Consider the following 27,931-nt stretch of genomic DNA (forward strand, 5'->3'; position numbering starts at 1 on the left):
AGCCAGAGAGAGAGAGAGGCCACATCCCACTCGTATCCATATTTGGTATCTTCCAGCGGTTAGCTCCTAGCCACTCCCCGCGAATCTGAAGAGTTTAGTGAGATTTCTTTCCTGATTGGCCGCATAGGGAGCAGCCACTGTGATTTTTCTGATTGGCTCCATACGGGCCAATCAGCGAAGCGCTGGGGCCTCACATGGCAGCCTGTTGTTGTTTAGATTGGGTAATCCTTGCTGCACGTGTTGGCCAATGCTCTGAACATCATGTTATGAACAGGAGTCTGCACGCCGCCTTCAAGGCCTGTAGGGAATATATCGCCTTCCTCCCGAAACGGGAATTCAAAACATGGTATCACAAAAAACATGGTATTGTATCACAAAAAACATGGTATCACAAAAACATGGTATCAAAACTTTTGCTTTTTTTTTACCCCCCTTCCCCTTTTTCTTTCTTTCTTTTTTTCCAAATTCATTTGCAGTTTATTTTCTGGCAGGTTTCATTTACTAGCTTTATTTTGGATGATCAATGACAACACACCGTTCCAAGTTCCAAGTTTCACACCTGAAAGCACTGTTGATGTGTCCTTGAATTTGAGCATCCAGCATCCAACTGGTCTAGAACCATTAGCTAGTCCGTCATAGAGCAGTTTTTTGACAGGTTTTGCATTGTCCATCCTGATTAGGCCTACATGACCGAGCCAGTAATGTTGGTTTGTGACAAGTCTTACTTCAATATTTTCAACGCCAGCGTTCACTAAGACGTCGTCATTGGTCACAAAATTATCCCATTTAATTTTCAATATCAGCCTTTCAATATCAGCTGCTGAATAACTCTAAGTTGGCACACAAAGTGTCCAAGTCTCACTTAAGATTGGTAGTAGTCATTGATTGTAGACTTTGAATTGGTCTCTACTGTGAGTTCTCTGCAATCGAACACTCTTTTCCTAAGCCTATACCAAAGGCAGATGATGTTGCCTGAATGCGGGTATTGATTTCTTCTTTGAGTGAGCAGTCTTTGGAGACGTGACTGCCAAGATATTTAAACTTATCAACATTTGCCAGTTTAACGGCATCAATGAACAAATCCGCTGGACTTCCAACACATCTCGTTTTTTCCTGTGTTGGAGGCCCATCTTCTTAGAGAGTTGATTGTATGCCGTAAGGAGGAGTTGTAGGTCTTCTGAGCTGTCACTAAAGATAGGCTGAGGAAAGCCGCAGGCTGAAACGCGTCTGTTGTACCGCTGCTGTGCAGATTAAAATCCTTTTTTAAACTTAACCTGTGAGCGCTGCCAGTTCCATTGGACTGAACTGAGGTTAACCCGTTTTTTCTACTAATAGACTATTTACCATCAGAGTTGAGTGGACGAGTAATTTCTATGTCTATTACTACCTGAAAACTGAGGTAAACCGTGTTTTCAAGTACAAATCTACAAATTTACTATCTTTCTGATATCACTTGAATGCAACATCAGAGGAAAAGTGGAACATGCAGCTACAGGTTGAGAAAGAGGATAACTAAGGGTCTTTATTGTTTCGTTCAAATATATTGTCAGTAACAGCATAATGCTTACTTTGCATTCCCTTCTGTGGGACTATTAATTAAAGGCAAATGCTTCTGCATTTTAGAAAGAAGTGTGTGTAGTCCTACTACAGCCAACTTCACGTGTACTTCACCTGTACTCACATCTGGTTACGTAGTTGCCAATGAGGAAGAAGCTTAATCCAATCATCAGAGGGATGTTCTCTATCCTTTTATCAAAACAATATCCTGGTCTGTGCCTGCCTACTAATATGCAACAAATGGAGTAGATGTGTTGTGCAACAGCTGAGTTTCCATTACAAACTGATAGGCTGAAGCTTAGCCAGCATGTTTTTCTTTTTGTTATGTTTTTACAAATGAAGAAAACAATGCTATTCTCTTATTGCATTGAGTTATTTTTTCTCACTTTATAGACCTTTTCACAGCAACCATTTTGAGGCATCATAGCAGGGTAAATTGGTGTAACTAATAACATTAATGATGGTTCCATTCCATTTAGGGGTTCCAGTGTCATTTCGAGCCAGCATAAACAGGGCCTTAATTGTCACTGGAACCCCTAAATGGAATGGACCCATCATTAATGTTATTAGTTACACCTGTGTTTACCCTGCTATGATGGCACATCAAAATGGCTGCGGTCATAAAAGGTGTACTGGCATGACTCTTTATCGTCATCTGTACGAGGGATCAGCCGAGCAGCATTTTGGTAAACAAACCGCGTCACTGGGTGGCAACGGCAATGGAACCCTATGGAGCCCAAGTGGCGTGAGGCGTGATGTCTGCTCTAGCCGGCTTGACTCTGTTTACATTTTTAAAAACTGCGACAGTTCACACAACTTTAACACAACATGCATATATTATACATAAAACTCTTGAGCTACTTCTGCTCTCACTCAGAATGTCAAAATATAAGCGATGTGATGTATAGTTTTTGAGATATTAACGTTTGTTTGACGCAACTCATACTATTAACTATTAACCAGACAGTAAGAGTGAGTAAGTAAGTGAACAAAATGCAAGCAAGCAAGAAACTGCACTTTACACACTTCATAATGTCTTCATAATGAGCACTGAGCAGCCACGAAACCTGTCAAACTATTCCTCCCTGACAAAACACTTTGAGCTGTTGTGTTTGAACTGGAGCAGGGGGACTATCTGTATGGACTGTACATTCTGTTCAGGTCTGTGTTTGAACTGGAGCAGGGGGACTATCTGTATGGACTGTACATTCTGTTCAGTTCTGTGTTTGAAGTGGAGCAGGGGGACTATCTGTATGGACTGTACATTCTGTTCAGATCTGTGTTTGAACTGGAGCAGGGGGACTATCTGTATGGACTGTACATTCTGTTCAGATCTGTGTTTGAACTGGAGCAGGGGGACTGTCTGTATGGACTGTACATTCTGTTCAGATCTGTGTTTGAACTGGAGCAGGGGGACTATCTGTATGGACTGTACATTCTGTTCAGATCTGTGTTTGAATTGGAGCAGGGGGACTATCTGTATGGACTGTACATTCTGTTCAGATCTGAGCTGTTGTGTTCTAACTGTTAGGGGGACTGTCTGTATGGACTGTACATTATGTTCAGGTCTGAGCTGTTATGTTTGAACTGGAGCAGGCGGACTGTCTGTATGTTCTGTTCAGGTCTGAGCAGTTGTGTTTGAATTGGAGCAGGGGGACTGTCTGTATGGACTACATTCTGTTCAGGTCTGAGCTGTTGTGTTTGAATTGGAGCAGGGGGACTGTCTGTATGGACTACATTCTGTTCAGGTCTGAGCTGTTGTGTTTGAACTGGAGCAGGGGGACTGTCTGTATGGACTATATATTCTGTTCAGGTCTGAGCAGTTGTGTTTGAATTGGAGCAGGGGGACTGTCTGTATGGACTACATTCTGTTCACGTCTGAGCTGTTGTGTTTGAACTGGAGCAGGGGGACTGTCTGTATGGACTGTACATTCTGTTCAGGTCTCCACAGATGCTTCGGCTCAGGCCAGACTCTGCTAAGCCCAGCCACAGGAGGCCTGGCTGTAAGCTCATTCATCTGACCTCACTTGGTCGGCAGTCCCGCCACAATTCAGCCAGAGAATTAGGAGCATTCAGAGGAATTCAATCCAAAACGAATAGTCAAAACTCTGGGCTCCTAAAAGCGAACGTATCCTCTGAAGTTCTCTCACAGATTTTAGTAAGGTGACCAGATTTCTGAAATGAAAATTTGGAACATCCATCCATCTTCACCCCAAACTTCCCTTTGCCTGCCCACATTAGACAGCTCTGACTGGGGGATCACAAGGCATTCCCAGGCCAGCCTGGACATAACTCTCCACCTAGCCCTTGGTCTGCCCTGTGGTCTCCTCCCAGCTGGACGTGCCTGCAACACCTCCCTAGTCAATATAGCCAATATAGTATACACTAAAGCAGTGGTTCCCAACCTTTTCCAACTCAGGGCCCACTTTTATGTCTCAAAAATGTTCGCGGCCCACCTCCGACCCCATAAATACAAAGGCCATATAATGCGTTCTCAGAGCACTTTTTTATTGAAAATTGAACATAAAGGACTGAACTGAATACAGGAGAAACATGTTGGAAGCTCCACAGTCACTAACACAGCACCTGTAACATGTTGCAACACCTTCAGTATTACAGTTTTCAAGGAGCTGTCCACACACACACACACATACACACACACACGCACACACACACACAGACACACACACACACACACACACACACACACACACACACACACACACACCAATCATTCAAGGAGCTGTCCATCAGCACCACACAGATGTCAGAAATGACAAGCAAGGGGCTGTCTGTAACAGGCTAATTAACAAATGATTAATAAATAACGGTATCCTTCAACAATGGAAAAATGCATTCTCATAACAATTTGACATCCAATATCAGATCCAAACAAAATCCAAATATCAGAAGAAAGCCCATTAAATCGATAGGGTTACAAATAAACACAAACCCAATATAAAGATGATGTAAAGATGAAACTTCAATTCAAGCAAAAGCAATAACATCAAAGAAACAAAAATCATACTTTTTCAAGTATGATTTTTCAAAATCTTTCAAAAAAAAAATTGATTTTTTTTTCTCCAAAAATCATACTTTTTTGGAAATGATTTGGCGGCCCACTTGCAATACCTTCGCGGCCCACCAGGGGGCCGCGGACCACAGGTTGGGAATCACTGCACTAAAGTATAGTATATATGGAGGAGAAAATCATTTTTGGGGACAGCTCCAGCCGGGGACAGGTCACTAAAAACGGGGACTGTCCCCAGATCGGGGGACGTCTGGTCACATATAGCCTACTTTCAGTTATGCAAATATTTCTGGAGTCTCCGGCGTCTAAACTTCAATGGGTGGGGCCAATTTTCTTTTTCTGGCTAGGTTTAGACTGAAGCCCAGCTAAGGCAAGAGGGGGACACTATATTATGTAGCCTAGAACTTCAGCTACAAACTGAAAGCATGCAATGTTAGAATGCATGATGCATGTTCTAATTTCCTTATTCTAACCATAATCAAGTTAACTTTCCAAGTTCAAACGAGCCATATAGCCTATAGCTATCTAAACAAGCTAGATAGCTAACCTGTTTAACTTCCATGAAGTGCCATGGACACAAATTCATGAAAAAATAAGAAGTCATTGCGATATTTCATTTTTATTTTTGACATTTAAGTTGGCCATGTTAGCTAACTGTTTTTTTTTTGCTCCATTTAACTCAACCAATGAGATTATTTCTGCCTCTGAGCAACATTATACATATATAATCATATCTGCAGTTCTTTCAAAGTTGGAAGACTGCTTCTTCTTGGTCAATCTGTTGCAATTACCAGGCAACAATTAATGGAAGTGTACAGACGGGATTTCATATTTTTGATCTGGTAGCAAATTGATTATAGAACTGTATCACTAACTGATACAGACCATAGACCATAGACATTGATGTGATGAGTCCAATATGTCAAAGTAGACTATAAATTTATCAAACTTGACCAAATGAATTACATGGAGCATTATGGTGCACAATAACAGCTTGAAGATAGTAAGTAAAAAAAAATGAATAAAAAATTTATATGAAAATACACCACAAAAATTATGCAGCATGAAATAAGAGATAAATGTCCAAATATCAAGCATGCAATACAAACAAATCAGATACAAAATCTTTGACAACTGCACAAAAAACTTTTGCTGATATTATGATAATTTGTTGACAAGTGGCAAACAAACATGATGGTGTCTGATTTCTGCTGTAGCTGTTGAGCCCGTCTGTGGTTACCACTCATCAACAGCTTGGCCCTGTAAGTCTTCAAACCAATGGTGACATCTAGTGGCTATGAGGAGATAGTGTCTTGAATTTGCGGGGCCCTCCATTAAGTGGTAAAATGACATGTTTTCCTCGGCTGTGAGAAGGTCAGAGCTTCGTCCGTTCTCTGAGAAACAGGCAGAGCAGTTGAGCGTAGCCCTCCTCGTCTTTGTTTCCTGCCTGGAGCTTGTTTACACTGGCTGGGAAATTCCTCCAAACGGAAGCCGTGACCTGCTATGCTCTTTGTGTTTGCAGCAGATGGACGTTTGGCTGTCTCTGTCTCTGTCTCTCTCTCTCTGTTTCTCTCTCTCTCTCTCTCTCTCTCTCTCTCTCTCTCTCTCTCTCTCTCTCTCTCTCTCTTTCTCTCTCTCTTTCCTCTCAGATGCTGTCCCTTGAAGAAAATATACACACAAACAGTGATGTAAAGGGATAAACACACCTAACCTGAGCCATGTTTTGCAGAATAGGGTTTACTCATCTTTTGGACATAAATCTTTTAAGTAAATTCATGGGAAACGATCTTAGTAAGAGGCATCAAACGGATGTAATTTGTATAAATAAATAATAGATAATAGTTTACACATTTTTGGTTACGCATCATTGCGTGTACATGCATATGTATGCACACACACATTGATACTTACAGTAGGCTCAGCCTGAAAGAATCAACCAACAACGCTTCTGAAAAATCCAGAGAAATATGAAGTGTTGAACCTAAACATAACCCTAACGCTGACCCAACAAAGTTGAACCCGCATAGGCAAATATAAAAAACATGACCCAAGCATGGTGACCCAACCCTAAAATGTATGACAATAAAACTAGGGCGTTTCCCCCTACACCAGTGTTTCTCAACCACTGGGCCACGGGTCACTGGTGGCCCTCAGTCAGAGCGCCATCTAGTGGGCCTCTCACATCAAGATATCAGAATGATACCAATATTATTTATTTGGGAAGGTGGTCCTTGAAAATGTTTTAACAATCAGAAGTGGGCCTTGAATGACAAAAGGTTGAGCTCCCCCTGCCCTACACCACAAACGTCTACCTCTAGACTCTTACATGGTCTGAAAATCCAGTGGAAGTACTATAACTGCAGTTCCCCGAATGTCCACTTGAGGATGGCTCCAAAAGGGAGTCAATCCTCATAGACCCCCATGTTAAATTGCCTGACTTTACATGTAGCAGAAATAAGCATGTTTACACCCTGGTATAAAAAAAATCACACCCAGGTGCTGAAGTAAGCGGTGCAGTTCATATGCTAGTCATAGCCGTTTTCTCAGGAGTGTGGTCTCAGCAGCTTTTCTGGTCCTTGAAACTTGCTTGTCACTCAACTGGAAGTGATGTCACACAATCATCTAAGATCATCTTCCTCGAGCAACTGTGATTAACCTTTTGATATAAAAGTGAGCAAGTACTGCTGCTCTACTCTCTCTCTCTTTCTCACGCCCTCACACACTCCACTCAGCTGGTCCTTCTGTTCTCCTCCTTTTGCTTAGTTCCCCCTCTTATCCGGTGGGCTTGCGTTGCCGGCTCCTCCTCCCTCCTTGCGGCCATTCAACCTTGCCTCTCTCTCTCTCTCTCTCTCTCTCTCTCTCTCTCCTTTCCTCCTCCCCCTCTCTACTCCTTCCACTTGTTTGGAAGGCAGCCCCCCCCCCCTCCCCGCCCCCACAGACACTGTTGTATGCTCTGGGCTCGGGGTGGAGAAGGAGGAGAATGACCTGAGGAGGCAGAGAGCAGGACGACAAAAACAAAACGGAGCGAAGAGTGGAGAATCTCTGTCAGAGAAAGTGAAGGAATCAGCCCAGCTGCCCGGACGTCTCCACTTGCCAGAGGGGACAGACTGGACCCACAACAGTAAGACGTAAGCCTCCCCTTGTTTGCAAAGTGTCTGTTGTAGGGCAAAGAGAGACACATCAGTGCTGCTTTGTGTATATGACTGTAGTGTAAATATATTGACGCTACTGAATGAGATGCGATCCAGTCATGTTGTGCTATCAGGTTGGCACATTCATAAGCATCTGACATTCACACACACACACACACACACACACACACACACACACACACACACACACACACACACACACACACACACACACACACACACACATAAATATTGAGATTCACATGCACTCATCTGCACTCAGCCACATGCACACACACAGCTTCTGCAGCTCTCTAGGACAGAAAGTGTTGCCAGATGTGAGACCCTGAATGCCCTCTGCTTCCCCTCCGTGGGACGTTTGCTTTGATAGTCAAAACACCTGAGCACTTTTGGACAGTTTGGGTACAGCAGCAAGGAGAACCAAATGTCACACTTCTAACAGCTGGCCACTGCCCATCATTCCATTCTGCCTAACAATTATAAATATGACCGTGAAAAGATCTATATGGCTAAAATGTATATATTTACTTTCCAGCCAAGTCCATGGCGTCCGCCATTTTCTGAAAATATCACAAGACACGTCACAAGTCGTGAACAGAAAACCTCCACTTAACACATCGTGAATACCACATGAGGAGGCCGTTCAATTGGACTTATGTCACATTCACGGTAAACACGACCTCACTTGAAGGCCCCATGAGTCCCTCCAAGAATTTAGGATTTTCACAACAATTCACGCAATCTCTCAAACCAGTCCCAGGTAGACTTGTGAGCAATTTTGGAAAAGTAGCGCCACATTTATGGCTGAAAAGGCCAGAAGGAGATGGGAATTTGGGATACATACAAGACAGTCGGATAATGATATTTTGATCATCTCTTTGGAGTGGCAGTATGGGAGGAGCCTCCCTGAGAAAGACAAGAGAAATCCAGCAGAGGAATTCTTTGGGCATGCCATCACAAAACCCAGCTGAGATCTGACTAACGTATCCTGTTTGGGCTCTGGCATGAGAGAGAGAGAGAGAGAGAGAGAGAGACACACAGAGAGCGAGAGAGAGAGAGGAGAGAGAGAGAGAGAGAGAGAGAGAGAGAGAGAGATTGGAGGTGCAACTGAAGGTTACATTACCGGTGGAACAAATTTGAACTTGACTAATAATTACATAATATGCTGTTATGTTTTGGTTTCCATGTCAGGGTCTTGGGTCTTTACTTGGACCTGGTCTGGCTTCTACATGTTGGGGTCTTGGGTCTTTACTTGGACCTGGTCTGGCTTCTACATGTTGGGGTCTTGGGTTTTTACTTGGACCTGGTCTGGCTTCTACATGTTGGGGTCTTGGGTCTTTACTTGGACCTGGTCTGGCTTCTACATGTTGGGGTCTTGGGTTTTTACTTGGACCTGGTCTGGCTTCTACATGTTGGGGTCTTGGGTTTTTACTTGGACCTGGTCTGGCTTCTACATGTTGGGGTCTTGGGTCTTTACTTGGACCTGGTCTGGCTTCTACATGTTGGGGTCTTGGGTTTTTACTTGGACCTGGTCTGGCTTCTACATGTTGGGGTCTTGGGTTTTTACTTGGACCTGGTCTGGCTTCTACATGTTGGGGTCTTGGGTTTTTACTTGGACCTGGTCTGGCTTTTACATGTTGGGGTCTTGGGTTTTTACTTGGACCTGGTCTGGCTTCTACATGTTGGGGTCTTGGGTTTTTACTTGGACCTGGTCTGGCTTCTACATGTTGGGGTCTTGGGTTTTTACTTGGACCTGGTCTGGCCTTCTACTGTAAGTTGTTTTTGCCTCTTGCCCTCATGCAGTATTCATGGGCATTCATGTAGGTACTAGGTAATTGGCTGCCCTCAGGCAACAGGTGCGAAACTCTGTGTGTGTGGGTGTGTGTGTGTGTGTGTGTGTGTGTGTGTGTGTGTGTGTGTGTGCGTGCGCGCGCGTGTGTGTGTGTGTGTGTGTGTGTGTGTGTGTGTGTGTGTGTGTGTGTGTGTGTGTGTGTGTGTGTGTGTGTGTGTGTGTGTGTGTGTGTGAGAGAGAGAGATTAATGTGGCTGCTGTGATGACAGGTGACGCCGTTTAGCAGCATCACAGACAAGTGGCGGCTGAGTTTGTTGGACCGGTGCCAGCTTAGAGACAGCTCCTCAGATAAACAGCAACGTCTTATACATGGAGGAGCAACATGTCCTTATACCAAAATGACAGAATAAGTCAATTTTAAATTACTCCCAAAAAGACATACATGTATGGGCGAAACGGTGTGTGCAGGTGATACACGGTTAATTTGAAACATGTCATGTGGGTTCATTTGAAAAACAGCTTGAGTAAGGATAAAACAACTTGGTTTAGGTTAGGGATACGGTTCAAAACGGAACACATGGGGACATCTCTTGCTTGAAAGATGAGGAAGATACCAGTTGGCCAATCTCACCCCCCTTCACCCTTAGGCTACTTGTCAGCAAACAAAGTCAATATCAGACTGTCGTTACGTTAAAGACCGATATAGGTCGCCGCTACTTCCTGGTTACAGCTCCCGACTCGTATGCACTGCATGCATGCCCTTACTCACATGACCACTAGTCTCGCTTGCCACACTATATCTCCATTTAGCGCTATACCAGCACAGGAGAGTCTAGCTAGCTCCTCTCAACTCTCACTCTGGTCTAGCGGGGAAAAAGGGATCTGTTATCTTTACAACCATCCACCGAAAGTACCAAGTAGACCTGCTTTATTGCACTATCCAAATCTTCATCAAAACTTGCCATTTTCAGTGTGTAGGTTGCTAGCTTGCTAGCTAGTAATAAAGTTTCCCTCTGATTGAGTCATACATGTACTTAAAGCTGTTATAACAAGAATTTGAAGACCTGTTGAAGTCAATGTTGAACTATGCATGGCTGATGACACTGTTGGATTAGTTGAATGTGTTTGAGCCTGTGGTGGCCACGCCTACAGATGGTGCTGATTAGCCACTTGGCCATTAAAGGATAAGTTCAACAGGTAAAGAGACAAAATGGGTGGGCCAAATTCTTCCGGGTCATGTTAACACTTCCGGCGGTCACGGCGCGAAATATGAAAGAACGTCATGAAGAAGAGAGTTGTTTTTGTAGCGGACAGTGCAGGGGGTAAAATAAAGAACGTAGCCTACTACTTTGAGCCGGTACACAGCAAGCATGCGAGTATCCACTGTTAGCCAGGTCAGATAACGTTATCGTCGACAATGACGAGCACTCTCTTGTAAAACATACCTGGACTCCAACAAAGAAAGCTTCAGATAGTTTTCTCTCCTCCGAGCGCAGCTCGAGCCATTTACGTCTATAAGACCCGCAGACGTTAACGTAATTCCCTGGAATGCGAGACTTAACGAGCCAGTTACATGGCCTTGCATTCTTATACATTGCCGTTTGCTTTTATTTGGTATGTTACATACAATTGGCTAAATTATTAGTTAATTCAGAGTTAGATGATATTGGAGCAGCCAGCCATTTTCTTTTTCTTTTTTTTTAGCCGGAAGTCGTCACACGACCACACAACCGGGTCAAATGGGCGTAGCTACATAAGGTGAATATAGGTCCAAAATCAGCTGCGTACTCCCGTTCAGTCGCCCAAAATACACATTCTAACAGCGCCAGAAACACTTGCATGTACATGTAGTGACTTGTGTACTCACCACATGATGAAATAATAATCCAAAGTTACGGGAAACGGTCATTTTGGAAACGGTCACGAGCGAGAACTAACAAAGAGGGTTCCAAGAGGGTTCCCCCTCTGACCAAAGTTACTTCCTCTTTTGCCTGACGCGCATGCGCTGTACTGATGACTGCACACACCACATGCGCGTCTTGCTGCGAAATGTGCATATCCTTTAGCTGATAGCAAGTCAGCATGTGTTTGAAGATGCCACTGCAGTTAGGCGTGCAGGTAGTCTAGTGGTAGATTCCCTGCCTACCAACACGAGGGTCGCAGGTTCACGCCCCCGTGTTACCTCCGGCTTGGTCGGGCGTCCATACAGCATGATTGGCTGTGTCTGTGGGTGGGAAGCCGGATTAGGGGTATGTGTCTAGGGGTACTAGTGCCTCCTGTGGTCGGTTGGGGCACCTGTTCAGGGTGGAAGGGAACTGGTGGGAATAGCGTGATCCTCCCACGTGCTATGTCCTGCCGGTGAAGCTCCCCGCTCTCAGGTGAAAAGAAGGGCTGGCAAATGCGCATGTGTCGGAGGAAGCATGGTGTTAGTCTACGCTCTCCCCAGATCGGCAGAGGGTGGGGCAGTTACCGGGGCAGCATGGGGAAATTGGCAGAGTACAATTGGGGAGAAAAATGTGGGGGAGAATCAGAAAAAATAAATAATAATAATAATAATAATAATAATAATAATAATAATAATAATAATAATAATAATAATAATAATAATAATAATACAAAAAAGATGCCACTGCAGTTAAGATGCAGTTAACAGTGTCAAAAATGGTGGTATTTTATCTTGTTTTATATTTTGTCATACTGTGAAAGAACTGTGCTTGATCGTGCTATTTTATTCATTGTTTGATTTAGTTAGTAGTAGTAGTTAGTATTAGTTGAACTTTTTGCTGCCACACTTTATTTCCTGGTCACTTTATTCTCAGATTAAGATTTGTTCCGACTTTAATAAATGAGACGGCTATATACGTGTCGACTGAAAGTTTCCCCGCGTAAGGTGGTACTCAAACGCTTTCTTCAAGGTTGGCAGGTCTGCACATAATGTCCATGTTCTCTGTTGTTGTTTTTTATGGTTGTGAAGTTCGTGTAATTTTGTAACTTGGATATGTACTGTTGTTTGCTTTTATGATTATGAAGTTTATGTAGATTTGTAAATTGTTTGTATTTGTATGCTTTATAACATCAATCTGCCAAGGGACTCCAGATGGACTAGCCTCCGGCTATACTAGCCTCTGGCTATAATCTGACATAATAATGAAAATTTTTATTAACATATGTCTCTATTTTAAAGAATTAAATTAAATTAAATCAACATTGTTTTACAGAGTGTCCTAAGTTCAGTAGCTCCTATGATCACACATACAGAAATATGTGTTTGATGTGTAAGCACGCATAGGCATGCAGGTACCCAAGTATACATGCATGACTGGCTGCACCCGTGCACGCGCACGTGCACGCATGCACACACACATGCGCACGCACACACACACACAGAGTTTCCATGCTTGTCAAGTCTCAGCATGTGCTCTTGGAGCAGCGGGAGAGCAGATCTTTGATTGGGCGGTGGGTCCACCGCTGTGCGATGCTATTGGTTTTCATTAGGTGGGCTGCACCACAGAGACTCTCAGGTTCAAACCGGGATGCTTCTGAGCTTTGCAGTGAATGTAGTCATCAGCCATTTCAGTCGATGGAATCCAACACTTATTTCTGTATCAGGATCTGTCGGCTCAGATTTCTATGTGGCTTTGATGCAGGACCAAAGAGAGCAGGACCAAACTATCGAGGGAGCCGGAGGAAAATGAAAAGGTGCCTAGGTCCCTAGGTGGATCTCAAAGCAAAAACAAAAATAATTTTGGGGGGATTTTCCCCCAGTTTTTATTTTTTGTTTTTGCGCCAACTGAAATGTTTTATGGTCACTCACGATTCAGTAGGTCACAGGTTGGCTTGATTCCAGCCTTAAAACTCGTTAACTCTCTTCCGGGGCTGGAAACGTCACAGAAAGTCACATGACTGTTGAGCTCTATTTAGAATGTTTATGTTGTCAAGTTAAAACCGTCTATATGTAGCAACCATTTTATAACAGCAATAAGCGGCAGCCCTTAGCTGTTGTAAAATCACTGTAAACCATGGCCTCTTGGGGCTTATTGCTTACTTTGAAATCTAGCTTATTTCCTGTCAGTGTTAGCAAACACTGCAACAGGAAGTAAGCTAGGGGCCATTTAGAATGTTATTGTTTATGTTAAGTTAAAAGCATCTATGGTCGTGGTTTGAGAGAACATGAGAACCGGTCCATCAAGGCCGATCGACTCCCAAGCTTTGTTGTCTCATGCAGGCCCTGACTCTGACCCGCTACTGTATCTGATGCCACCTCTTCACATGTTTTAGCACCAGAAGCCCTGACTCTGACCCGTTATCTGATGCCACCTCTTCACATGTTTTAGCACTGGAAGGCCTGACTCTGACCCGTTATCTGATGCCACCTCTTCACATGTTTTAGCACCAGAAGCCCTGACTCTGGCCCGTTATCTGATGCCACCTCTTCACATGTTTTAGCACTGGAAGGCCTGACTCTGACCCGCTATCTGATAACACCTCCTCACATGTTTTAGCACTGGAAGCCTTGACTCTGACCCGCTATCTGATGCCACCTCTTCACATGTTTTAGTACCGGAAGCCCTGACTCTGATAACACCTCCTCACATGTTTTAGCACTGGAAGCCCTGACTCTGACCCGTTATCTGATGCCACCTCTTCACATGTTTTAGCACTGGAAGGCCTGACTCTGACCCGTTATCTGATGCCACCTCTTCACATGTTTTAGCACTGGAAGGCCTGACTCTGACCCGTTATCTGATGCCACCTCTTCACATGTTTTAGCACTGGAAGGCCTGACTCTGACCCGCTATCTGATAACACCTCCTCACATGTTTTAGCACTGGAATCCCTGACTCTGATAACACCTCCTCACATGTTTTAGCACTGGAAGGCCTGACTCTGACCCGTTATCTGATGCCACCTCTTCACATGTTTTAGCACTGGAAGCCCTGACTCTGACCCGCTATCTGATAACACCTCCTCACATGTTTTAGCACTGGAAGGCCTGACTCTGACCCGTTATCTGATGCCACCTCTTCACATGTTTTAGCACTGGAAGCCCTGACTCTGACCCGCTATCTGATGCCACCTCCTCACATGTTTTAGCACTGGAAGCCTTGACTCTGACCCGCTATCTGATGCCACCTCTTCACATGTTTTAGCACTGGAAGCCCTGACTCTGACCCTGTTATCTGATGCCACCTCCTCACATGTTTTAGCACTGGAAGCCTTGACTCTGACCCGCTATCTGATGCCACCTCTTCAGATGTTTTAGTACCGGAAGCCCTGACTCTGATAACACCTCCTCACATGTTTTAGCACCAGAAGCCCTGACTCTGACCCGTTATCTGATGCCACCTCTTCACATGTTTTAGCACTGGAAGCCCTGACTCTGACCCCGTTATCTGATGCCACCTCTTCACATGTTTTAGTACCGGAAGCCTTGACTCTGACCCGTTATCTGATAACACCTCTTCCTCTTCACATATTTTAGCACCGGAAGCCCTGACTCTGACCCGCTATCTGATACCACCTCTTCACATATTTTAGCACCGGAAGCCGTTACTCTGACCCGTTATCTGATGCCACCTCCTCACATGTTTTAGCACCGGAAGCCCTGACTCTGACCCGCTATCTGATAACACCTCCTCACATGTTTTAGTAATGGAAGCCCTGACTCTGACCCGCTATCTGATAACACCTCCTCACATGTTTTAGCACCGGAAGCCCTGACTCTGACCCGCTATCTGACCCGCTATCTGATAATCACTGTGTTTGTGTTTGTCGGAGAGTACTGCTGGCGTCGTGTGTGGCTGCCGCTTCTTCGTCTGACTGTTTGTCTTTTCCCTGTTTTGTAACGTTACTTTATTCTTTTATCGACTTTTGTTTTGCTTTCTCTATACCGTTTTCGTCTCTGTCCGTCTTGTCTCACTGTCTCCTTACCCCCCCTACCTACGCTCCTCTGCTAACCGGCTGTTAGCTCCACCTGGCTAGCCGGCTAGCTAACGTCTGGTGAGCTGCCCTCGGCTCTGTCCCTAATTTCTCCGCTCGTATTTCTCACCCCGACTATTTCCCTCTGCTCATTCGGACTACCATTACCCTTACCTCACTCACTGGACCCTCCGGACACCACTCTCCCTGGCCTCATTCATCACAAACTCATCTGTACCGTGAGTAGCACCGTAACGCTTGCCCGTGCTAACGTTACTTTCACCCCACTTTCCCACCCCACTTTTCCACCCCTCTGCTGCCATTATGGGTCCCGCATTCAACTTTCTCATGTTCCTATTCACCCTACCCCCTGTTTTACTCCATGCTACTCCCTACCTGTTTTTCCCTCAGCCCAGCTTCCCCCCTCATATCCATTACTCTTCCCATGAACTCCTGCTTCTTAATAACAACTACAGGCTACACCATGATGCACTCATCCCCACTCGCTCTGCTGGCATCCTCCGCCGCCGCCGCTATCTCCACCGCAGCCCCAGACACCCCCGCCATCCTCATTCCTCCACTATCCCCAACATCCATCCGGTCTCCTACATCCATACAATTAGCTCCCACCGTCCCCCCTCCACTGTAACATCCCGCACTGTCAACCTCGACAACCTCCGACCTCTCCTGTTTGCCCCCATTACTCCACCCTCCCATCCAACCACTTTTGCCCTCCTCAACACCCGATCACTCAACAATAAAGCCCCCCTCCTGCATCAACTAGTACTGGACAACTCACTTGATTTTCTCCTCCTCACTGAAACCTGGCAACAACCTGATGACTTCTTCTCCCTCAACCAATCATCCCCCCCTGGCTTTAATTACATTTCTAAACCCTGTCCCTCCCGCCGTGGAGGTGGCCTTGCAGTAATATTCAACCAGAACTTTCGGACTTCAGAACTCATCCTCCCCACTGTCTCCTCATTTGAATCACTTGCCTTCAAAACCTGCTTTTCACTGACTGTCATTCTCATCTACCGGCCCCCCAAACCAAACCCATCTTTTTTATCTGATCTGTCTGAACTTCTCACAATTTCCTCATCCCTCTCCTCCCGTCTACTGCTCCTCGGCGACTTCAACATTCACATCGACTCACCAACCTCCAAGTTTACCTCTGAATTCACCACCTTACTGGACAACTTCAACCTCACCCAGCACGTCACTTTCCCCACCCATGTCAAAGGCCACATCCTCGACCTCGTCTGCTCCCTCAATCAACCAGTCCACAACATCCATCCGTCCCCATTCCCTCTGTCAGACCATAGCATCATCTAGTTCACTGTCCCATCCCCAACCCCACGTCCACAGATCCTCAGGCAAATCACCTTCCGGAAAATAAAATCCATCAACTACAAAATCCTGGTCATCACCTACAAAGCCCTTCATAAACTGGCCCCCCCTTACCTCACAGACCTCCTCTCCCCCTACCAACCCTCCCGGTCCCTCAGATCCTCCTCAGCCGACCTCCTTTCCACCCCCAAGTCCAAACTCCGCAGCTTTGGGGACAGAGCTTTCTCTCTGGCAGCTCCCAGACTCTGGAACGCCCTTCCCCAAGAAATCAGAACATCAGAGTCCCTCACAGTCTTCCACTCCCGCCTCAAAACCCATCTCTTTTCCACCGCCTTCTCTTAGTCCCTCTGCTCCTTCCCCCCATCCTTGCTTGTGTGCTGTCTCTGTCTACTGTCTTGTCCCACCACTATCGCCCCCCCCCCCACATAGTACTCAGTGTTTAGTGTAATCTCTGTCCTTATATGTTCACTAACGTCTTCCCCCACCCCCCCAGTGTTTAGTTTTGTGTAGCCTACTGTAAAGCGTCTTTGAGCTATGGAAAAGCGCTATATAAGTCCCATCTATTATTATTATTATTATTATAACACCTCCTCACATGTTTTAGCACCGGAAGCCCTGACTCTGACCCGCTATCTGATGCCACCTCTTCACATGTTTTAGTAATGGAAGCCGTGACTCTGACCCGCTATCTGATAACACCTCCTCACATATTTTAGCACCGGAAGCCGTGACTCTGACCCGCTATCTGATAACACCTCCTCACATGTTTTAGCACCGGAAGCCCTGACTCTGACCCGTTATCTGATAACACCTCTTCACATGTTTTAGCACCAGAAGCCCTGACTCTGACCCGCTATCTGATGCCACCTCTTCACATGTTTTAGCACCAGAAGCCCTGACTCTGACCCGTTATCTGATACCACCTCTTCACATGTTTTAGCACCAGAAGCCCTGACTCTGACCCGCTATCTGATGCCACCTCTTCACATGTTTTAGCACCGGAAGCCCTGACTCTGATCCGTTATCTGATAGCACCTCCTCACATGTTTTAGTATGGGAAGAAGCTCTGGATGTGTGGGCGACTGCTGCTGCGCCACATTCCCTGGAGGATAAGACAAACACACACACACACACACACACACACACACACACACACACACACACACACACACACACAGAGCAGGGCCATAGACCATTTCCTTCTGTTCGCTAAACATTTTCTTTAGCTTTTGCAAGAATAATGTGTCAGTGTGGATTTCTAGCTTTAGTTTAGATTTAGTACAAATGCTTATTTTATTTTTTATTTGTATATATAGTTTCAATTCAAGAGACCTGCATGTGGTATTCCTGGATCTGGCAAATGCTTTTGGGTCAGTACCACATAGTCTGTTATGGGAGGCTTTTGATTTAGAGTGCCGGCAGCAGGTATACATAGCTTAGTTAAAGCGTACTTCTTAGATATTCAACTCGGCTTTACCACAGCAGAGTACACTACAGCGTGGCAGCAGCTGGAGATAAGCATTATGGCAGGGTGTACAATTTCCCCATTAGCTTTTACCATGGCAATGGAGGTCATTATTAGGGCTTCAAAATGGGTAGTGGGTGGAGAAAGGGTGTAGGGAGGGCTGCGGCTCCCTCCAATTAGTGCCTACATGGATGATATGACGACTATGACGTCAACCGCTCCATGTACGAGCAGATTGTTGTATAAGTTAAATACTAATCCGCAGTGGGCCAGGATGAAAATGAAGCCAAGTAAGTCTCAGAGTATTTCAATCATTAAAGGGAAGGTAGTAGGTAAGAAGTTTTGTTATACAGTAAATGATGAGGCTCAGGTGGTGCCTACAGTGTTAGAGAAAGCAGTCAAAAGTTTACGAAGACAGTGCAAGTCTCAGTGATAAGGGACAATTTGAAGAGTTGAGACAGGAAATGATTAAAGGCATTTAAATTCAGGGCTCCCAGGAAAGTTAAAATGGTTTGATTGTTGCCTCGGTTGATGTGGCCGCTGACAGTGTTTGAGGTTCCCAGTGTTGTGTAAAAGAGCGCAGCCAATCTGCAGCTGATGAACATACAGTGAGTGAGCGTTTTCAAAATTGTGAACTATGAACATTAACTACGGTGGGTTCATTTTCATCTGTGTGAACTTTGAGCTAGCGCTTGTGAAGTGTGAACTTGCACAACACTGGAGGTTCCCCTTTCAAAGGTAGAAAAGCTAGACAGGATGATGAACTCATTTATTAGAAAATGGCTTGGAGTCCCACGCTGTCTAAGCAGTGCAGCCTTGTATGGGAAAGGCATATTGGAGTTGCTAGCCTGACTGAGGAGTACAAGTGTGCTAAGTTAAACTGGAAATTACTCACTCAGTCAAAGGATCCGGTGGTTAGAAGTGTAGTGCAGACAGTTAAAACAGGGAGGAATTGTGGAACCCAAAAGAGGCAGTGCAGCAGGCAGCCCATAGACACAGGGATATCATAGGCCAGGTGCAGCATGGGCGTGGAGGCTTAGGGTTGTGCATAGGGAAACCTGTGTGGAACAAGGAACAAGGCATCAGTAGTAGAAAAGAGGAAGATGGTAGTTGAAGGACATCGTCAATAGGAGGCAGTAAGATGTACTAAAGCAGTGTCGCAGGCAAAGCAAGGACAGTGGGTGAACTCCTGGGCGCTGCACACAAGAAAACTGCCCACTGCTCCTGGCCAGCCCCCCGGAGGAAGGACAAGCCTGGATGGGATAAATGCAGAGACTGTGTTTCACCGGCCACCATCAGCATGAGTGTGTGTGTGTGACTGGCCGCATGCGTGTGTGTGTGTGGCTGGCCGCATGTGTGTGTTGGGTGTGTTCGTGTGACAAATAAAGATGTTTGTCCGTCCAGTTCTTCTTCTTCTTCTTCCTCATGTAATACAGTCAATGAATCAAGAATCCCCCCCAACACATTTAATGACAGTGTTTTTTAACACCTAGTTTTCCTTTTAGTTTATAATAATCTTGTATGGAAAACCACAGGGGGTTTGGTGGGTGTAAAGGCATGTCTCTGTATGTGTGCATATGCTTTTGTGTATTTTGCATTGTGTATGCTTCAGTGGAAGCTGTGTGGAAATTCACAGAAACAAGGTCCTGTAGATAGTGAGAGGTACCAAATCTAGAGCAGCCCACGCCCACACCGTACCAGAATAACAGCACATTGAAGTAGACAGAGAAACCACCAAATCAAACTCATAGCAACAGTTTACTTTTGTTGCTAAAATAGAACCAGTGGATGGTGAATCCAGAGTCAGTTTAGTTTACGATAATTTTTGTCCCGCAAGGAGACCAAGGGGTGAGACTATAGTCGTCTGCTAGTCGTTCTTGGATGAATGAACTCGCTAGGCCACAAGCACAAACGCAATCTGGGAACCCATCTGCGACTGATGACGTTTCACAGGGACACAAGAACTCAAGAACAGACAAGAACCCATATTGAGAAAGGGCCATAGTATAGTATGCATCAGTCTCAGTCCATCCGTCTGTTCGTCCGTCACACTCCGTTTGGCAGGTGGGTTCCTACAGCTCTGGTGGACATTCCTATAGTCAACATGCCAATTGCACACTTCCACAACTGCACACATTGTGTTGTGTGATAGAACTGCACATTTTAGAGTGGCCTTTTATTGTGAGCAGCCCAAGGCACACCTGTGCAATAATCATGCCACACACATCATGCCACAATCATGATATGCCACAATCATGATATGCCACACACAAAGTTCTAATGGAGGTTCAGTCAGGAAAACTAGAATCTGCACTTTACGGTCTGGTCACGAGGGTTCAACTGGGCTCCAGTTTGGTCACGAGGGTTCAACTGGGCTCCAGTTTGGTCACGAGGGTTCAACTGGACTCCAGTGTGGTCACGAGGGTTCAGCTGGACTCCAGTGTGGTCACGAGGGTACAACTGGGCTCCAGTGTGGTCACGAGGGTTCAACTGGACTCCAGTGTGGTCACGAGGGTTCAGCTGGACTCCAGTGTGGTCACGAGGGTTCAACTGGGCTCCAGTGTGGTCACGAGGGTTCAGCTGGACTCCAGTTTGGTCACGAGGGTTCAACTGGGCTCCAGTGTGGTCACGAGGGTTCAACTGGACTCCAGTGTGGTCACGAGGGTTCAGTTGGACTCCAGTGTGGTCACGAGGGTTCAACTGGGCTCCAGTTTGGTCACGAGGGTTCAACTGGGCTCCAGTGTGGTCACGAGGGTTCAACTGGACTCCAGTGTGGTCACGAGGGTTCAACTGGACTCCAGTGTGGTCACGAGGGTTCAGCTGGACTCCAGTGTGGTCACGAGGGTTCAACTGGGCTCCAGTGTGGTCACGAGGGTTCAACTGGACTCCAGTGTGGTCACGAGGGTTCAGCTGGACTCCAGTGTGGTCACGAGGGTACAACTGGGCTCCAGTTTGTTCACAAAGGTTCAACTGGGCTCCAGTTTGGTATTCAACCAACCCAAATTCTCTCATGTCACTCCCCTCTTCTGGGACCTTCACTGGCTTCCCATCTCGGCACGCATTCAATTCAAAACACTGGTTCTGGCCTACAGGGCAGTACACCAGACAGCCCCCCTGTACTTACAATCTATGGTCAGGCTCCAAATCTCTCACCGTTCCCTCCGCTCCTCCACCAGTGCAGGACGCCTCGCCCCTCCTCCACTACGGGGGCTCAAAAGTCGCTCATCCCGTTCGCGACTCTTCTCGTCCCTGGCACCTCAATGGTGGAACGAGCTTCCACCTTCGGTCAGGACGGCCGAATCACTGCCGATCTTTCGGAAAAGACTAAAGACACACCTTTTCAGGCTCCATCTGGGCCCTTCTTGAACTACGGTAACTTCTTTCTCTTTAAAAAAAACAAACAACTAACCTGAACTAAACTTGTACCACTGTTCCTTCCGAAGTTGTAGTTGTCATAGACTGTGTTGCATAGTTGATTGCTCTATTGCTGACAAGAATGTGATATTGTAAGTCGCTTTGGATAAAAGCGTCTGCCAAATGACGTAATGTAATGTATAATGTAGTTTGGTCACGAGGGTTCAACTGGGCTCCACTTTGGTCACAAGGGTTCAGCTGGGCTCCAGTTTAGTCACGAGGGTTCAACTGAAGGATGAAGTGTGAAAGGCGGAATAAAGGCAGAGTCTTTGTTGGTTGAATACTGGACACGCTGTCTTCAAAGACAAACATGCTTGGCTTCCCATCTACAGATTAGAGATGCTGGGTGAGTGTGTGTGTGTGTGTGTGTGTGTGTGTGTGTGTGTGTGTGTGTGTGTGTGTGTGTGTGTGTGTGTGTGTGTGTGTGTGTGTGTGTGTGTGTGTGCGTGCGTGCGTGCGTGCGTGCGTGTGCGCGTGCGCATGTGTGTGTGTTTGCAGGGCTGTACCCATCTGGATATGACTCTCTTCATGTAGTAAGGGGCGAAGATCAAAGGCTTTAGGGTTGGCGGTGGAAACTTTAATCCCTGGTTAATCTTGCGTGTGCACTCCGATCCGACCTCTGATCCTAATCTCTGCTTTATAAACACAAGTGCACATACAAAATAACAGGAAAAGGGCACCTGAGCTTTGAAGTGACTAAATCGCAGCTGCAAAGGCAGCGACTCACATGCATGTTAAGCAGAACGTGTGTCAGCTTTAAAGCAGGCTTGACCATCACTGGGTCTTCAGTTGTCCGTAGTTTTCAAAAGGCTTCATGATCAGCCGAAGTTCGGATTTGCTCAGTCCAGAGGAGTTTGGAATCCTTCAAGTGAAGTTAAACCATGAAAATCAGTTAAAGGAGAGTTGCTTGTCTGTCTCCGTTCATTTCAATTCATTTTCAACAAGAGCTGACCGGACAGGACAGATGACGCTGCGTCATCAGATGTGTCAGATTTCCATCCGTTTTGACAGACAGGAACTTTTTCTAGATGGATGGATTTGTCACCGTCCGTTCAGCCAATCAGATGCATTTGTTTTGGAAAACTAGCGGCGAGCACAACACAGAGACGACGGACCAACCAAAAAAAAGATAAAACAGAAATGTTTTCTTGTGCTTTAAAAAAATGCATCATCCAAAAAAAACAGAAACCTTGCACACGAGTCCGATGCGTTTTATTAATACGTTTGTCATTCTATTCGTAATGTGAGACAAATATTCATCCCCTCCTGTATTCACATTACAACATGACAGGTGACAGGCAGCACTGGCTGATCTGCAGCAGCGGTGATGTGGACTGGGTATTGAGTATTGAGTATTGTAATTTAGCACATATTAAACAAAATAATAATAATAATAATCCGTGTCCAAGCACACCATGAAAGACAATTTAGATAAAAGAAAACATGTAGGCTAAGTGGATTCCAAAAAGCCCTCAAGGGGCTTGACAAGAGGAATACCCATAACCATAGAGTATGGAGGCATGTAGAAGAATACATAATTCAAGAACACACACACACACACACACACACACACACACACACACACACACACACACACACACACACACACACACACACTCACTCACTCACTCACTCACTCACTCCCCCCCCCCCCCCCCCCCACACACACACACTAACGGACAAAAGTTTTGGAGTCAGTCTAACAGTGTGTTTTAGAGGATAAGAGGGTGAATGGCAAGGGGAAACATGGGGAGAGAAAGTAAGAAAGAGGGAAAGAAAGAAAGAAGGAATGACAGAAAGACAGAAAGAAAGACAGAAAGAAACATAGAAAGAAAGAAAGAAAGAACGAAAGACAGATGGAAAGAAAGACAGAAAGAAAGAAAGAAAGAGAGAAAGAAAGAAAGAAAGAAAGAAAAAGAAAGAAAGAAAGAAAGAAAGAAAGAAAGAAAGAAAGAAAGAAAAAGAAAGACAGAAAGAAAGAAAGAACGAAAGAAAGACAGAAAGAAAGAGAGAAAGAAAGAAAGAAAGACAGAAAGAAAGAAAGAGAGAAAGAAAGAAAGAAAGAAAGAAAGGGAGGATTATCTATGGTCTCTGCTGCTTTAATGAGCAGCCTCAGATTAGAGCCATGTGCTCAAACAAAGGACCTCTCATTACAGTGTGCAGCTCCTTTGATAAACAGAGCTGACTTCCTGTCTGTCAAATTACACAGGAAGTCATTATGTTGAGTGTGCATATGCAACAGTTTTAATCCCCACTTTAGCTGGAGGTGAATGGATGAAGGTCTACTTGGAGGAATTGTACCCACAAGCCTCTGAAACAGCATTTTAGACCACGGCACACTCAAACTCTCCACTAAAAGCCAGGATCATCATCATTATAGTACTTGTGTGGACTCTGCAGCACGTCCTCATACCAAAATGGCAGAATAGGTCTATTTCCAATGACCTGCAATACGACATATGAGTGAGTGTCCCCGTGTCTTTTCGTCAGGAGGTTCAGCATGCAGTCCAGGCTGGACACAGCAGGCAATCACACCTAAAACAGTATTTTTTATCGTTTCTAAACCGATGAGTTATATAGCAAGACACAGAGTCTCAGTGTTGTTACTGCCTCTAGCCTCAGACTTACCCCTCGTGCACCACTCAGTTTGCTCCAGGGGATGGAAAGGTGACTATGATCCCTAAGCCGGCCTTTGTGCCTAAGGTTGTGGTAATCCAGTAATTCCACATTGGCCACAGTAAAACGATGCGATGTGTTATTTCAAAATGATTAGGTGTAGTTTTCTAAAATCTCAACACGGTACACCTACTGAGTATTTTTCTTTACAACACGCACGCACACACGCACACACACAGGCACACACACACACACGCGCACACACACACACACACACACACACACACACACACACACACACACACACACACACACACACATACCATTTGTCCCTTGTCTTGTGTTTTAGTTGCTTTCTGGATCATTTTAGATGACTATGCCCTGTGTGTGGGCCCTGCTGCTCCTATGGGCCTGTCCAGCTGAACCCTACCGGACCCCCTATGACCAGAGACAAGACCCTGAGCACGATCGGGACCGGATTGACCCGAGGGACTACCATCAAGATGCCAGGTAGCACTTTCCAACCAGTCAGCATCCTCCATGCATTTCATGTTCCATCTAAAGTGTTAGAGGTGCAGGGGACACAATTCAAAAAGTCCTTCTTACTCACTTATTTTTCGTATGCATTTTTTTTTGCCCACTAGATGATGCGCTAGACTAGAGCATCAGCATCAGACATAAGCAAATACAGTCTACAGACCTGGGCACTATGTGGCCCAGGGGCCAGATGCATCCTCATGATGGTTCTGTCTGGCCTGGGAGGTCTAAGACAAACCACACCATTTTACTTATTGAAGCTAAAAACATAGAATGAGATGACTGAAATTTGCTGTTTGGAGTGATTTTCACTATAATAAATGCTTGCAGCTGTGATATCATCAAACACACAATCCCACACACGATATCATCAGACATGATCCCACAGCTGTGATATAATCAGAAAAGAACTTTGTATCATGGCCACGGCTGCTTCCTTTTTCCATTCAGATTCACAGCTCACCATGCACGCCACATGCACGCCACATGCACGCCACATGCAAGCCACACACATGCCACATACACGCCACATGCACGCCACACACATGCCACATGCACGCCACATGCACGCCACACACATGCCACATGCACGCCACATGCACGCCACACACATGCCACATGCACGCCACATGCACGCCACACACATGCCACGTGCACGCCACATGCACAAAGCAGTGAGCGGCCGGAACGGCTTGGAAAACAGGCGTGGCTTCCTTCACTGCAGAACAGCATTCTCGCTATAGATAGATATATATCAGTGGTTTGCTAGCATCTAGTAGGGCTGAATATTGTATTTAGTGCCTTTAAAACTAGTGAACTAGCGTTTTTTGTGTGTGTGTCAATAACTTAAATCAAGGGAAGAACCAAAGGAGATCACTAAACCAGTATTAAAAATTATACTTGAAGAAATTTCTTCCAACAATTACATTCTCAGTTCAGTTAGTTCAGCCCGGACCCCGCTGGGATGCATATCTCGTTGATAGAGAGTCGATAGAGAGAGTCTGGACGTTGCTGTCATGCACTGTTGATATAGTCTCATGAGTCATCGCATGACAGCGTGTGACATGCTGATGTCATAACACCGTCAGCTCTGATGATGTCGTAGGTCACATTGTGAGGTCATTGGTGATGATTTTATTGTTTGCTGCTGCGGCCATCCCGCTGTGAATAAGCGAAGGAACCTTTCTAACAGTTGGGGAGCTATTTTCGATGATTTTTATGACATTTATGGGTCTCGGGGGAAAGATCACACCCAATGTCGACATCACTGTCTAGTGTATGAACGAGTGGAGCGGACGGAGCTGCCTGCCTTGCCAGGTAGTGCCTGGGCTGCTCCGCGTCCATATACGAGTTTGTGCATGCCTTGCTGCTACCTCGACTCTCATTGGTTATTGGCGAACATGCTGCAGACTGGCTGCAGCCAGCTTGCATCATACACCCCCACAGTCAGAAGAGGATGATAGCCTGTTGAATAGCATTGAGAGGATAGAGATCGCTGCTCCTAATTTCATATACGTACTTGGCGTCCTTGGCCACATTAAATTCAATTCACATTTGACTGGGTGGTTAATAACATATTTTCCTGTGTTGTGACAAACTCAAAACACATTTATGTTTGGTTTCCAGGGACTTTAAGATGGACATTTATGGCAGTATTGAAGTTATAATTCAACAACAATAAGCTAGACAGACGCCTGCAGTTTATTCAAGTGTATGCCTCTGGTAATAATATCGTTGTCAACATAATTTGTTTGTGTTGTGTTGTGTTGTGTTGTGTTGTGTTGTGTTGTGTTGTGTTGTGTTGTGTGTGCGTGCGTGTGCGCGCGTGTGTGCAGCCACAGGGAGGTGAAGGAGTGTCGGCGATGCTGCGACCCAGGAGAGGAGCCTCCCCCTCAGTATGCCAGCCAGCACCCCCAGTACCAGGTCATACCACAGATCAACATCACTATACTCAAAGGTAAGGTAAAATAAGATAGCCTTTATTAATCCCACAAGTGGGAAATACACTCGTTACAGCAGCTCAAACAAGTACCAGCTTGCTGTACATTATCCCTTATTACTTTTTTGAATTGTGAAAGTGGGTTAACTGTCCTCCTGCAAATGAAAAGGTTGGTAACATGACTCTTCCCGCCTCTCTCAGGTGATAAGGGTGACAGCGGAGATCGAGGACCCTACGGTAAGTTAGGCAAGGCTGGCCAGATGGGTCTCCAGGGTGCGATCGGCCTTAAGGGCACCAAGGGCAGCATGGGACCCCCCGGCGAGCCCTGCAAGTCCTACTTCGCGGCCTTCTCTGTGGGCCGCAAGAAGGCACTGCACTCGAACGACTACTACCAGACCCTGGTCTTCGACAGGGAGCTGGTCAACCTTTACGGCCACTTCAACATGTTCACCGGCAAGTTCTACTGCTATGTGCCGGGCATCTACTACTTCAGCCTGAACGTGCACACGTGGAACCAGAAAGAGACGTACTTGCATGTGATGCACAACGAGCGGGAGGTGGTGATCCTGTACGCCCAGCCGAGCGACCGCTCCATCATGCAGAGCCAGAGCCTGATGCTGGAGCTGGAGAGAGACGACCAGGTGTGGGTGCGGCTCTTCAAAGGCGAGAGGGAGAACGCCATCTTCAGTGATGATTTCGACACCTACATCACCTTCAACGGACACCTGCTCAAGCCCAAGAATGAGCTCTAGGTATGGAGGTGGTGGGACAATGTGTGAAGAAGGTGGATGTACGGACAGGACAGTGGCATAGAAGTGCCTCAATGTCATGTAAGATTTAAGTTTGGTGGACACAGCACCCATTTTTGTTAATAAAAAAATGATTTTGTTTATTTGTGGTAAATTGACCCACTCGACCTTGGTCCGGTCTTATGAACCAACACCTTTTTCATGAGAGTTTTTGTTTTACTTTGTTTCTTGGGTAACATATTTTATATACTCCAGATATTACACATATTCTTCTTCAAAACATACTGTAGGATAAGAAATATCTAAATGCTCCTCACAAAGTCGCTCCCATCATCCAACACTCCCCAATTTAGTCTCTCAGGTCTATCCAAATAGAAGTAATGTCTGAAAATGATCATCCTATACCACCTA

The 27,931-nt window shown here is 45.6% G+C and overlaps 1 protein-coding gene across 2 annotated transcripts; it reads left to right on the forward strand.

Moving 5' to 3' along the window:
- Positions 1 to 7,554: 7,554 nt before the first annotated feature.
- Positions 7,555 to 27,872, forward strand: c1qtnf1 (C1q and TNF related 1). 2 transcript variants are annotated; one of them, XM_083634642.1, is made up of 4 exons: positions 7,555 to 7,709; positions 24,666 to 24,805; positions 26,668 to 26,789; positions 26,973 to 27,872. In XM_083634642.1, the coding sequence occupies exons 2-4, from the start codon at positions 24,666 to 24,668 to the stop codon at positions 27,521 to 27,523; spliced, it is 813 nt and encodes a 270-aa protein (XP_083490768.1). In that variant the 5' UTR covers positions 7,555 to 7,709; the 3' UTR covers positions 27,524 to 27,872. The 2 variants fall into 2 exon arrangements, with proteins under 2 accessions (XP_083490768.1, XP_083490767.1); XM_083634641.1 differs by having other exon boundaries at positions 7,555 to 7,716; positions 26,973 to 27,869.
- The last annotated feature ends 59 nt before the right edge of the window (positions 27,873 to 27,931 follow it).

This window comes from Poromitra crassiceps, assembly GCF_964638095.1.
Source record: "Poromitra crassiceps genome assembly, chromosome: 4".
Taxonomy (NCBI): Eukaryota; Metazoa; Chordata; class Actinopteri; order Beryciformes; family Melamphaidae; genus Poromitra; species Poromitra crassiceps.